The sequence below is a fragment of the Thamnophis sirtalis genome, unplaced genomic scaffold (assembly GCF_051295495.1).
Source record: "Thamnophis sirtalis isolate CommonGarterSnake01/CBP01778 unplaced genomic scaffold, rThaSir2_p1.2 scaffold_6, whole genome shotgun sequence".
NCBI lineage: Eukaryota > Metazoa > Chordata > Lepidosauria > Squamata > Natricidae > Thamnophis > Thamnophis sirtalis.
Window position 1 is genome coordinate 72,711,427 of NW_028261386.1, and position 13,994 is coordinate 72,725,420.

Genomic DNA, 13,994 nt, shown 5'->3' on the forward strand with positions numbered 1-13,994 from the left:
TTGCAACTTAAAACTATTATTACTAGTTTTTAATTATCAGTTTTCTTCCTTCATATTGTTATGTCTGAGTCTTGATTTTCTGAGCCATGTGTGGTGGTGGGGAGGACAGTTACTGGAAGGGCAGTCTGTAAATATCTAGCACTCTGGAAGCTTAAAAATGGTTTTCCCTCCAGGCATTGGGCCAGCAAGATAGATAAGCTCATCTTCTGACAGGTGAAGTGTAATTTTGATGGACCCCAGCTGTATATTGTCTGATATGTTAGCTATGGAATTCATTTCTTTGATATTTGGATGGGTTTTTTAAAATTGTGATCATTTTATTCTGTTTTGTTTTGAGTTATATTGTCCAGAGTTGCAATTCCAAGAGTTGGACAATTAAGTAATTGGGCATAAGTCTCTCTTGTTGGATGACTGCCAGACCAGGCTCATCCCTGGGTCTAACCAATGTCATTGTGATTCATGGAAAGGAGGAGGAGGAGAAAGTCACACAAATTTATTTATTCATTTGGGAATCAGGGCATCATAAACTTTGAGAATGCCTGCTTTACATATATAAAGAAAAAGAATAAACTTAGTCAGAGGCAGTATATTTTTTTCCAACAAACCATAGCAATGTCAATATTCCAGTTACTCAAGTATAGTTACATTGTAAGACTTTGCGGAAATGTTCTGAAAGATGACAAATTAGAAAGTTATGGGTGGGTATCAGAGAAAGGTTGGGATAATGACCATTTCTCCATGTATTCATCAGAGAATTGAGCCAACTCCCATGGAACTAACTGCATAGCTACCACTTAGATCACAGGTTGGCAACTATCATATCTTTACGACCTGTGGACTTCAATTCCCAGAATTCTGGTTGGCTTAGGGATTCTGGGAGTTAAAGCCCATAGATTGTAGACACCAAAGTTTCCCCCCTTAGATTGTAGAAATTCTGTGTCAAAAGATTTTCTCCTATAAACATTAGTGTCTTGCTGCTCTTTCTAAAAAAAAGTTATTCTATCAGGTTGTGTTTTTTTTTTTGTTAATATCACCAATTATTTTTGGAATGAAATTATTTAGCTTAACATTTTTATGTCTTGCCAATACTGCATTAAAGCGTACTTATTTTAAAAGGCAATTTATATATTTTTTTCATAACAAGATTATTTTTCAGTCTGAGGAACTCATTAATAAAGCTTTAATCCATAGAAGGCTTATGTCTTATTTGGATTTGTTCAGCACCAGTTCATTTCTTTTCTTGGCATGCCCTCTTTGAACTTGCCGAGCACGGGACCCAAATCCCAGGGTTTGAAGTGACTCTGTTATGTACTTCTGGCTTGGAGAGACACACAATATTACCAGCAACTTTGCATCACCACCTAAAAAGAATTGGGAAGATATCCATGTTAACTGATTCAATTGCCCCAATGCCAAAGTTTGGCTCCAGAAAGCTAGGGGGATAAATACTATATAATAAAAACCTCTAGTAAAGCATTGTTGGAATCATTCCTTTCTGACTAAGGAATGCAAATATTAAGTTATTAGGATCTAATGTTGTAAAGGAAACTTTAAAACTGAATTTGCTCTTAAATAAATTTAGTTGCCATAAGATAGGATGGTTTGTGTCTCTATGTATGATGAATTGGTTAGAAAGCAAAGCAAAGTCTAGGGATAAAGGGACATTTTTTCCAAGGGAGGGAGTAAGATGTGGAATCCCTGAAGTGCCTATGTTGAAACAAGTGGTTTTTAAGTTGTTCATAAATGATCTTGACCCCCGGTAAGCACCAAGCATCTCAAGTGTGGAAATAATAACAAATGGTGGGGGAAACCAAAAATGTTTGTGAAGAGCTCCATGTTAATGTTAGCTAGGCAATATTCAAAGAGGGCAACAAAAATAATTAAGGCATTAAAATACTCTCAGTATGGAAAACAAGTAGAACCTTTGGAACTCTATCTAGAAAAAGGAAATGGGGATGACTGAGGTATATAAAATCACAGACAACATAGAGAAAATGGCCAGGGAGACATTTTTTCCTTTGCTGAAAATTCTACATCCAGGAATGATCCAAAGAAGTTACTTGGAAGATTTAGACTTCTTTACACCATGGATAATTACCACAATACATTGTGATGACCACTAACTTGGCAGACTGGATAAATTTAGGCACAGGTCTGTCAAAGGCCACTGGTCTAAAGAATTTAATATTCTTTTTGATTGAGGGCAGTATCCCTCCATATACCAGTTGTAGGGGAGAATAAGAAAAGAATATTTATTTATTTATATTCCACCTTTCTTATTTTTTTTTAACTCAAGAACTCAAGGTGACGAACAGAGGTAGGTTGTTCCCGGTTCGGCCCGAATCAGGCAAACCGGTAGTAGCGGTGGCAGGAGGCTCCACCCACCCACCTGGCTGTTTCTGTGCATGTGCAGAAGTGTTGCACATGGGAACATGCATGGGAGCGCACCCAAACCAGTAGTAAAAATATTACCAACCCATCACTGGTAACAAACATATCCAACATATATTCTTTCTCCTGTTTTTCCCACAGTAACAGCCCAGTGAGGTGAGTTGGGCTAAGAGAGAGTGACTGCCCACGCTGGCTTTTAGGCTAAGGCGGGACTAGAACTCATAGTCTCCTACTGCCTAGCCTGGTTCCATAACCACTAGACCAAACTGGCTCTCATCTACATTTGCTTGTGAGCAGTCCAGAAACATCTGCTATGGCCATTGTGTGAAACACAATAATGGATTCAGATGAGCCTTGGTCTGATTCAGAAGGGCTATTCTTTCATCTGGTAACCATCTCATTTTACAATATGCATGTGACATACTCAAATAGTAGGAATCTTGCTAGAAAAAAAATGAACAACTAGAAAATCTAGTATCTCTCCTTGCTTAAAATAAGGATTTAGCACCCAATCATTAAAGTTACCTTTGCTTCTTGAAACCACACTTCTATATCAACTATACATTTGAATATTGGTATAGAAATACAACTAGAAGAAATACAATTGTATTAATAAGAGGCATGTAACTAAGTATAAATATTATAGTGTACCAAGCTATACTCACCTATGGCATCCTGTAGCAAATGTGTAAGTTTGCTATTTCGATAGGGAATGTGGGAATTCTGCTCTGATAGGGCTCCAAGTACATCTGCTAGAGCAGACAAACTGCGATTAATGAAGGAGGTCTCTCTCAACAGTGACCCAGTTACACCAGACATACCTGGGACAATAATCACAAAAAAACAGAACACACCTGAAAACAAAAGTAAATGTTTTGCATAACTTCATACTTTTAATTCCTGCATCTGCCACATTTGCGTTATGTTGGACAAAAGATTGGAGAAGACTCCTGAGAATGCTGTGGACAGCCAAGAAAACAAGCATAATTATCATTGAATAAAACAAGTCAGAGTTCTCCCCGTGGTACAAATAACCAAGTTCAAACTATCCCAATTTGGACATATTATGAGAAGACCTAGATCAGTGATGGCTAACCTGAATGCCCTGCCCCCCACTCATGTACGGGCAACCCCCCCCACATGCATCCATGCTCCTGGCACTCCCCCCATCCCCATGCATGTGCACACGCCTCCCTGTGCATCCCCCATGCCCTGTGCATGTGTGCGCAACCCCCATGTGTGTGCCAGACTCCCCACACATGCATGTGTATCTCCCACATATACCCCGCCTCCTGTGCATACGTGTCAGAGACCCAAAACCCAGCTGGCTGGTGGGAGGTGCAAACGCATGCGCATTGGAGCTGAGCTGGGGTGACAGCTCATGTGCCTACAGAGAGGGCTCTGCATGCCGCTTGTGGCAGGCATGCCATAGGTTCGCCAACACAGACCTAGATCTCCACTGCTGGGAAAACTGGAAGGAAAGAGAAGACAACTGTGATCAAGGTGGATAAATTCAATTATAGTAGTGATGATGCACCATTGAAAGAACTGAAGGACCAGGTTACGGACAGATCATCATGGAGAAAGTCTTATCTTTGTGATGGTTAAAAGTCCCATAATGACATGATGTCATATAAACAGGCAATGAACAAGAAATGAATACAACTGAAGAAACTATATAGCAGGAAACACTACAAACTATAAATAAACTTATTGAAGAAGTAGATATATAATCCATACCATCAGAACACAAAAGCACTTTTAGGGCGATTGTAAAATCTGTGAAATGAGTTGTTTCAGATGCCCTTCGTATGGGACTTCAACTCCCAGAATTCCTAGACATCAATGACCATGTTGCTTAGTATGCGCTAACTGTAGTCTGAGAAGTGTAATGCCACCATATTTAAAGAGAACCAGATTAGTAAAAGATTAATCTAAATAATAAAAGATATATAGAATTCATTTAAGGGATCCATGCAAAGTTTACAAGTGCAACAACTGTTCTCACTTTGGAATTGGGTTGTTTTCGATGAAAATGTGGAAGACAGTCCACTTTAAAACATGGTTCAGATAAATAGATATCAATGTAAATACGAAGTAATATAAACAATGGCAGGAAGCCACTTTGCTGGTAAGGTAATACTATTGAATTGTGCGGGTTTGTACACACCTAAAATAAGCAGAGATTTAATTTAATATTTTTTTTTGCATAGAAGTTCAATTCCCATTATTTTTAAGGCAGTATTTATTTATTTAAGATATTTACATAACTGCCCATGTTATGTTAAACTCTGGGCAGCTTCCAAACAAACTCTGTCCCAACTGAACCTAACCAGCATTACCACATGAGGGAATCACTGACCACAAATATTACTCTGACGTGATATTCTTACAGTTCAATGATCAATTCAAATAAATTCTTCAGCTTTAAAATTCAACATGTGGTAAAAGCGTATCCACAATATGACAAATTCTGTGATAGAGAAGATTGTTCTCGGTGTTAGAGAAGTAAAATGTTTCTTTGCCTTTTCTTTATCACTTCAGCAAACCCCTCTTATAATCCTGATTAAGAGCACAATTGCAATCCTAACATGGAGTTGGGACAGAAACCCCCTGAATACAGCTGGATTTAATTCTGAATAAATGTGTTTAGGGTTACTATGTTAATCTATTTATTATGTAAATGTTAATATAGGCAAATTGGTATTAATCCCTGAAGTTAATGATGCCATATGATTCCCACCAAGATCTGGATTTTCATAGGAAGACCATCAAATGGTTCTCATCAGTGAATGGTGGGGAATGTATAATGTGGTTCAACTGCATTTTGGTGTAAAAAACAACCTTTTAAGTTATTTTTAAAGTTCACTATTTACTCTTAAAACAGCCACCTTGGGGGGAGGGGAGTACTTGGCAGCCACAAAAAGTGTGCTTTTATAACCTAGGTTCAGTTTTCAAAACATTATTTCTGGAAGGTTACATTTAACTAAGTGGCTTTTACTGGTAAAGAAGCTTGAACTTTAGGAAATGATCAGAATTTGTGGGGAGAAAAAAAAAACCCTGTGCTTTTAAAAAAGGAAGAAAATATTTGGGAAAAGTAGAAGCCAAAGAAAACAGAAAATTGTTTATAAAAACCATTAATATTCTTACTACTATTTTCCATAAGGAGACTCAATTTTTTTTATTTCCGCTAATTGATTATGTGTTATCATGTCATTTTCAACTCCAGTGATCAGAGATAGATTTCTCCATGACAACCTGTCCCTAATCTGGATCTTTGGGTCTTCCAAAACTCATTGACCCTGGAAGTGAATCCATCTAATTTGCTGGTGGTTGTTCTCTTTCTCTTTTCCTCCATCTTGCTCAGTCTTTGAGTCTTCTCCAAAGCACTAAGTCTTCACAAATTAAGTGTGTATTTTAACGAATATGTGGCATATTTACATAGAACATAGAATAATAGGGTGGGAAGTGACACTGAAGTTATTCTCGTCCAAGCTCCTGTCCATGGCAGGAGATCCTATATCAAATACTTTTGCTTAAACAGCAAAATCTTAACACACAAGCTCTCTAAATGGGTTTAACACAGTCAATGCACTGCACTGCAGGACTGTCAGCAGTAACACAAACATAGCTTCCTTGGCTTGGCATCATGGCTGAGGAATTAGAAAGCTAAATTATTGGGGTGATTTGTTCATCGAAGGGACTCCCTTGCATTTCTAAATGAAGAGATTGGGCCTAGTGTATATATGAAAAATGAACTGATTTCATGGGTGATTGTCCTTATACAGCCAACTAACCATCTGTCAAGAAAAGTATTAGCAGGGTTAGAAGAATGCTAAGATTTCCCAAAGATTTTGAGTAAAAAATACCATTCAAAAATGGAATTAGAGGTTGATCATTCAACAAATTCAAAATGCTGGCTATTTGCAGCAGTGGTGGGTTACGACCGGTACACCCTGGTATGGGCATACTGGTGCCTGCCGGGAGCACCAGGTACCGTTCCAGTATGGTGCTCTGTAGGGCCAGCCCACCTGCCTGCGCTCCTTACCGGTATTTGAGCTCTTTGGTGCTTACGTGCACATGCAAGGAGCGTATGGCACCTGTGCGACACTCTGCCAAGCAACTGGAGCATCGCGGAGTGTTGTGGGAGGTAAGGACACATGAACATGCTGCATATGTGTGCGTGTGTGCTGCAAGTGTTCATGTGGTGGACACCAGGCTCCATTGCACCGTACTAGTTGCAACAGGATCCAAAACCCACCACTGATTTGCAGAGTAGGAAAAGAGAATAGGAAGATAGTTTGAGATTCTACGGACTGGCATTAAGAAAGCTTCTGTTCTGACCCAGCTTCTCAAACACAACAAACTCTCTGTAGTTGAAGCAATGATTCCTTAATGGGGAGTGCCAGCAGCCCCGGCAAAAAGTTTCTCTCACACAACAGGCTAACAAGTCTCCTCCAGCAGGGAGATGAATAGTTATCTGCCACATCTACTCATCTCCACCCCCAGCCTTTTATCCCCAGAGTTAGGGTGGGGCTTTGTTAGTAGCGGTGGCTCTTCCATCCCAAGGAAGAATACATATTTCCATTGCTCTCCTCTCCACTGCCTTCTGCACATCTGCGCATAAGGCACTGGATCCAGCTGTTCCTCCTCTTCCTCATCAGCTACCTCCAGACCTGGGGGCTGTTGACTCTCCATCTGATGGCTGATGGACGGCCCAGGCTCCATCTCTATCTCTGTCTCTCTCTGACAGCTCCATTCCCTCTTCCCCCTTGGAGCTCTCAGGTTGCCTTGATGCTGACCCTGACTCCATAGCCTCCTCCTCATCTGATTTGGCTGCTGGAGAGGCTGATGGCCAACAGGCTGCAATAGCTTCACATAGCCATGTAGGCTTTTTACACCAACTTATACCAACCATCATGCAGTGGAGCTCCATCACACTAGATCTGATTGAATACTAAAAATTCAAAAGTCATAAAATGTAATGTAAAGCAATACAGGGATGCTCATAGAGGACAGCAAACATAGGTCAGGCAAATTGTTAGCAAGGCTCTAACATTTGCGTACCACCAGAATAACAATTTTTAATAAGGCAACAACCACAACAAAAATCAGTACACTCACTTTGAAGCTTTGTCCTGTCCCCCCCAAAAAGAAATTGGAGGGTAGTTTGGAACTCTGACTTTTTCAGGAGAATAAGTATTCCATAAATATTAAGCAACCAAAGTGAGGATATTCTACAGTAGTAGCCGGCAACAGCCCATTACCTGCCTCCTGGCTTCCTCATGAGCATGGTGCTAAAATTGGCTTCAAACTATTAAATAAAGGTGGTGACATTTTCAGTGGGTTTCTTACCAAAATAAGAAACAGAAGAAAAATGTCAAACTTCCAAGAGATTTAACAAAGCAATTTAATGTAAGTCCAACCTCAGAACAAATGGAGGGGGAGGAGAGCCTTTTTCCACCCCTGATCTTTTCCTGTCCACTGATACAAAAATAAATGTGGTTTGAGGGGCTGCTCGAGCATTCCCTGTTCCCATTCACCAACTTGACATAAAAAGTCTAATTTGATGGATTTCTGATACGATCCTAGGAGCTTCCATATGTTGCATGAACCCTCGGAACCTAAATGAAAACTTGGCTTATCTCTTCACAAGAATAGGATGGTTTTGCTCCAAAGATTAACTTACCAACACTTTCACTACCAGCTAAATCCACCAGCTGAAGTTTTGTTCTTCTCATTTGCCTCAGTCTCTCCAAAGATTCCCTGGAGAGCTGTGCTGGTGAACAAGCTCTAGAAGAGCAAGCAGAAGTGAAGAAATGTTCTTTACCTAGTTTTTGACTAGAATGGTCACCTGTCCAGGGAGGAGCTGGATAATAATAAGGAAAAAAAGATTATTTTGAACCTGCAAAGTTAAACATACAATAGATTTGAATTATTTCAAAAGATCTGCAGACCTAAGGCTACAGCTGGTCTTATAACGAAAGGCTAGACAGAGGATAATATGATGCCTGCCCAAAAGATATGGATGGTTGCCAATTGTTTACATTTGAAATAGTCTATTTAAGTGATCTTCTGTCTCATTATGGACCTGTCCAGTTGTTAGATAACTCCACTATCTTAAGATAACTCCACTATCTTAAGATAACTCCACTATCAGAGTTTAAAGTGCTTTTGTTGCACTATTGTTGTGGTATGGAAAGTATTCCTTAGGAATTATATATTGCCCACCTCCTACCCCCTGCAAACACACACACAACTGTTTCAATGTTTAGGAAATTTCAGAAGTGTCTACAGAATCAAATGCTTTTAGCAGCTGCATGCCATCATAGGGCAAGATCACAACACGACATGCAGAGAAAGGCAGAGTGCAGGAAGTCTTCATTTAATGATTACTTGTTCAGCAACCATTCAAAGTCACGATGCTGCCGAATGAATGATACATATGACCAGTCTTCATAGTTGCAATGGATGCAAAGTCCTGATGGTCCTGACAGTCACATGATCACTATTCAGGCACTTGGTGACTGGTTTGCAATTACATCTCAACCTCCCAAAGCTGATGCTGTTTTCCTATTCTGTGTCTCGGTTCTTGTGGGGAGTCTCCCTTTGGATTAGGTTAGTAATTGTGCTTTTTTGGAATCTGTTGGAAATTAAAACGTTTGTGAGGGTGTGTAATTCAGTTTGTCAGCTAGGTGTTTGGTTCTGGAGATGAGGGTCTTGGCTACAGAGTTGATCTGTGCAGGGTGGTGATGGGATTGTGTGTTTAAGTAGTGGTTGGTGTGTGTTTCTTTCTGGTAGAGGGTGTGTCCTAGAGAGCCATTGGGTTTTTTGTAGATTAGGTATTTTGGGGTGTAGGCTGTTGAGATGTGTGAGGAAGTTGTCCAGTTTTTCTTTCCCATGTGGCCAAATTACAAAAGTGTCATCAACATATCTAAGCCAGAGTTTGTGTTTGTGTTCAGATTTATCTAAGGCGTTGGATTCAAAGTGTTCCATGTATAGGTTTGCGATGAGGGGTGAGAGGGGTGATCCCATGGGTGCTCCTTCTATCTGTTTGTATCTTTGTCCATTATGGATGAAGTATGTGTTGGTTAGGCAGTGGTTGGTCAGGTCCAGGATATGTTTAGGGGGGTTGTATTTGTTCTGGATATCTGTCAATATTCTTTAATAGGCACTTGGGTGAAGAGGGATATGACATTGAAGCTCACAAATAGGTTGCTGGGTTGTAGGTTTTGTTTCTTTATTGTTTCTATGAAGTGGAGTGGGTTTTGTACATGTGAGGTGAGGGATTCTGTGTAGGGGTGAAGTTGTTTGGCAAGAAATTTGGCAAGATGCTGTAGAGGTGAGCCTGTGGAGCTGACTATGGGTCTGAGTGGTGTTCCTTCTTTGTGTATCTTGGGGAGGCCATAGGGCTACATACCTATACCCGTGAAAATCTACAAAAACATACATACATACACACACACACATATATATATATGTTTGTGTGTGTTATATTTGTGCTGATAAATAAATAAAGGGAGACTTTATATATATATACATACATACATACATACATACATACATACATACATACATACATACATACATATATATATATATATCAAAATCTACAAAAACAAATACACACACACATATGTATACAGTAAACAAGCTTCTTACCAAAATCATCCTCGGAGGCAGCCTTGATGGTTATAGTCAAAGTTATCACCAGGTGTGAACGAGACGAATCAGTATGTACAAGCGTTGAGTGTTTGGCCCTCAGCTGTAGACCCTGGTAAACGAGCTCCAAGACTTCCACAACATCTTCAACCGGTCTTAGAAAATATACATATACATATACATATATACATATACACATACACACATACAGTGTGTGTGTGTGTGTATGTGTATATCTATGTATACATACATACATACATACATACATACATACATACATACATACATATGTGTTATATTTGTGCTGATAAGTTTCTATCTGGATGGTCTCTTATGACGAGCCGATGGACAGAGAATGGAAGCTGTGAACTTCCTCCCATATTTGGGCATACCAGGGGTTGTGACTTTAAATATATACATACATATATACATACATATACATATACATATACATATTGATATATATTGATATGTATATATTGATATTTTAAATAAAATTCAGAGCATTTAGAATTATTTTACAGCAAAATACTCAGTGGGGATAAGAAAACAATAGAGCTTGCATATAGAATAATGCATTTACAATGAACCATTCTTGATTATATTACACTGTTATCTAACAAGCCATTTACTGGTACTTGAATCAGTGTTGCAGAAAAACTTCAGAAGTCCTTTCAGTTTCAGAATGCTTAACAAAACTGGAATACTGCAGTCTTGGGGAAATCAATGAATTTTTCAAGAAATGAAACAAGGGCCATCAAGAGAAAATTCAGCTAGAACCAGGGTTAGCCAATTGCTGAGGAAAGAACCTATCATAATCCAAACTGGTCTAAGGCATCCTGCTCAGATTTGATTTTAGATCATGGATTGGGGAAAATGGAATCTTACTTGCTATTATTTAGCACAAAGAAAAGAAAGCATACATTCCTGCCAGCATCCAACATTTTTTTAAAATCAAACCAGCATAAAATTGCAAGAAAATTCAGTGATTATCAGAAGACGACATGAGCCAGTGTTCACAGAAATTAATACTGTGAATAGATGCTTAATTGTAACTGTGCTTTTTTTTAAAGCAATTATCAGTTCATTCATAGATGATTCTCTATGCTGCCCATGTCAGGAACCATTTCAAACTAAGAAGATTTGGTTAGGTATCATTTGTTCAGTCCACTGAGGTTCTTGTCTTTCTTCTCCATTCCAATGTATTAACTGCTCTCTGGTTTTTGTTACAGATCACAAACAGTAGACATATCTTTTGGAATGTATCCCAAAGTTAAAATAGGACTACTGTGTGGAATTTGCAAAGGAAGCAGATTTTGGCTAAACATGAAAACATACTTCTTAGCAGAATAGAATAGAAGTGTAACAGCGGAAAGACTGTTTCATAAAGTCAGGATTCTTCCTTCCTTAACCATAACCAAATAGAGGTTGGAAGCAGGAGTGGGCTTCAAAAATTTCAGCAATTGGTTCTCTTCCCAGTTGCTGGGTGGGCATGGCCATGGTTGGCATGGCCTAGTTTGCCCTCTTACATCATGGTGGGGGCCTCCCCCACGGTCCAGAAGCCTTCTGGAGGCCAGAAATCGGCCTGTTTCTGGTCTTCTGGAACTTCTAGGAGGCCCATTTTCCCCTCCCTGAGCCTCCGCCTGGGCTCTGCACTTTCCTGGCATCCAAAAAGGGTTGTGTGGAGAATCCTGGGAGGGGCTGGGTAGGGCAGGGTGGGAGGGGCCAGCCAGGAGTGGGATTTGGAAGTTCTCTAAACCGGCCATAATGTTAGCTAAGGGTTCTCCCGAACTCGGGCGAACCTGTAGCAGCCCACCCCAGGTTGGAAGATTATTTGTCATGGATGATATCATTGCATTTTGTGCAGATCAAAATGCTACTGACACAATGGCTGAAGTGAAGGCTAACATACTGCCTGTAAACATCTCTTTTGGTGAGGAAAGAACCAAATTTTGTTCTCTTGATTAACCCAGTGAAGCAAAATAAACACTTATTTTTACTGCTTTGGATGATATTTGGGGGAGAGCACTTACGGTTTTATATGCTTTATCAACACAAATTCACTACTATTCAAACTTCTAACAGCATATTTTAGACTCCAGAGAGACAGGGCAGTCAAGAATCATGAATGTTTTACTTTGTTTTACATTGGTTTTCAGAGTTAAATTTTTCTGTATAAATTTGTGCATTTATTGGTACATTTTTTCTTGTGTGTGGAATTTAACACGTACCGCATGTGTTTCAGCTGCAAAAAATGTTTTGAAAAAAACTATATTTTTCTATATTTTCTGGATTTCCCCCAAAGTTATACTTTAAAAAAACCTGCTACAAATTGGAACTGCAGGTGGGGATATCTCTTTGGGTTTATATCACATGTCACAAATTCTAGCTTTTGCAACCAGTTCTCTTTCATTTGAACTTTGGAGCACCAATACAAATTATAAATTATCCTGGGCTTTTAAATATTAGCCATCAATTCCCTGGGCAAGGCCAGAGGCCAGCTGTATTGTTGAGAAGGAGGATGAGTAATGCAAGGAACTGCTTTAATTCAATCTCTCTGCGGTCCTTCCTTTTGCCATCTTTCCTACAGTTACGCAAAAGGAAGGAGACTATTTAGCTCGGCAGATTCTCCTCACACTTTTAATTAATTCATTGTGCAGCAGGATTTAGTCACTGCAAACCACCAAACAAGACAGATGTCCACTTCAAGCTAATAGTACCACTGATAGCGCTTAGATTTACCGGTATATACTGCTTCATAGTGGTTTCCAGCCCTCCCTAAGCAGTTTACAAAGTCAGCCTATTGCCCCCAACAATCTGGGTCCCCATTTTACTTCAGAAGGATGAAATGCTGAGTCAACCTTGGGCTGGTGAGAATCAAACTGTTGGCAGTCGGCAGTCAGCAGAATTAGCCTGCAATACTGCATTCTAACCACTGCACCACCACGGCTCTAAACAACCAGCATAGAACAATGAAATGGTTTACAACAGAGCTCCCCAACCTTTCTGGGTTGGCAGCCTGGTGGGGGGGGGGAGGGACAAGTGCCTTTAAGCATGCATGCATGTGTGAACGGGGGGGGGGGCACATGTGTTCAATGGATACAGGGGCACAAGCATTCACATGACACAGCAACGCTAGCCCAACTTTTGCCCACCAAAGTCAGGGTAAAGATACTGGAAGATTTTAAGAGATGGAAGATTATACCTAGTCCTTTGCAATGGTGGGGAAATTATGGGAGTTCAAGTAAACACATCTTAAAGTTGCTGAGTTTGAGAAACACTGGTTGACGATACTCGCTTTGTTCTTTAAAACCCTTCCCATCCATTCCTGTAAAAGTGGATAAATGGGCCAAAACTGGCAGTACTGTGAACAAAGGGAAGTTGCACTTTTTAAAACTTACTTTAGAAGATGACAAAATTCCAACAGTTATCTGGTTTTATTTAATTCTTACTAAAATTTAAGAGCTCAGATGTTGATTTTTTTTAAAAAAAAAACAACAACCTTTGAAGTCTCAAAATATTATTCCCCTTTCAAATTAATCATGCACTTATTATTTAATTTTTTAAAAAAAATGTTTTAATGACACAGAATCCAGCTCCCCTCCCACTAGCCATTAAATATAAAAAGAAAATTTACTGCCCCTAAAATATCAGCCTTAAGGAAATGTTCCAACCATGATTGTGAAAAAAACAACAGTTTTTTCCCCCCTGTTCTGTGATCAGGGTACGCAGATTATAAAACCAGATGGAGAGAATTATGTCTGCTCAGACTTCCCTACCCCCAGTGTGTTTGGCATATTTTTAAATCAAGAATTTTTTGGCAATGACAGAGGAACACATAAACAAAGCTCCAGTGGTTTGCTTATGTTAGTAAAACCCACAGACAAAAATACTGCCTTAAATTATCTCCTTTGTGGGTGCAGTATATTATAGTTTATAAA

General features: G+C 39.5%; 1 protein-coding gene across 2 annotated transcripts in view; it reads right to left on the minus strand.

Annotated features, from left to right (window-relative positions):
* Positions 1–482: 482 nt before the first annotated feature.
* The window catches only part of KIF25 (kinesin family member 25), a 37,276-nt gene continuing 23,764 nt past the window's right edge, over positions 483–13,994 (minus strand). For both annotated transcript variants that reach the window (XM_087718148.1, XM_087718149.1), the window contains exons 9-12: positions 10,054–10,208; positions 8,081–8,260; positions 3,057–3,212; positions 483–1,361 (exon numbers count right to left, since the gene is read on the minus strand). In XM_087718148.1, the coding sequence (XP_087574274.1) occupies positions 1,204–1,361; positions 3,057–3,212; positions 8,081–8,260; positions 10,054–10,208 (649 nt within the window). In that variant the 3' untranslated portion in view covers positions 483–1,203. The remainder of the gene's footprint in view (positions 1,362–3,056; positions 3,213–8,080; positions 8,261–10,053; positions 10,209–13,994) is intronic.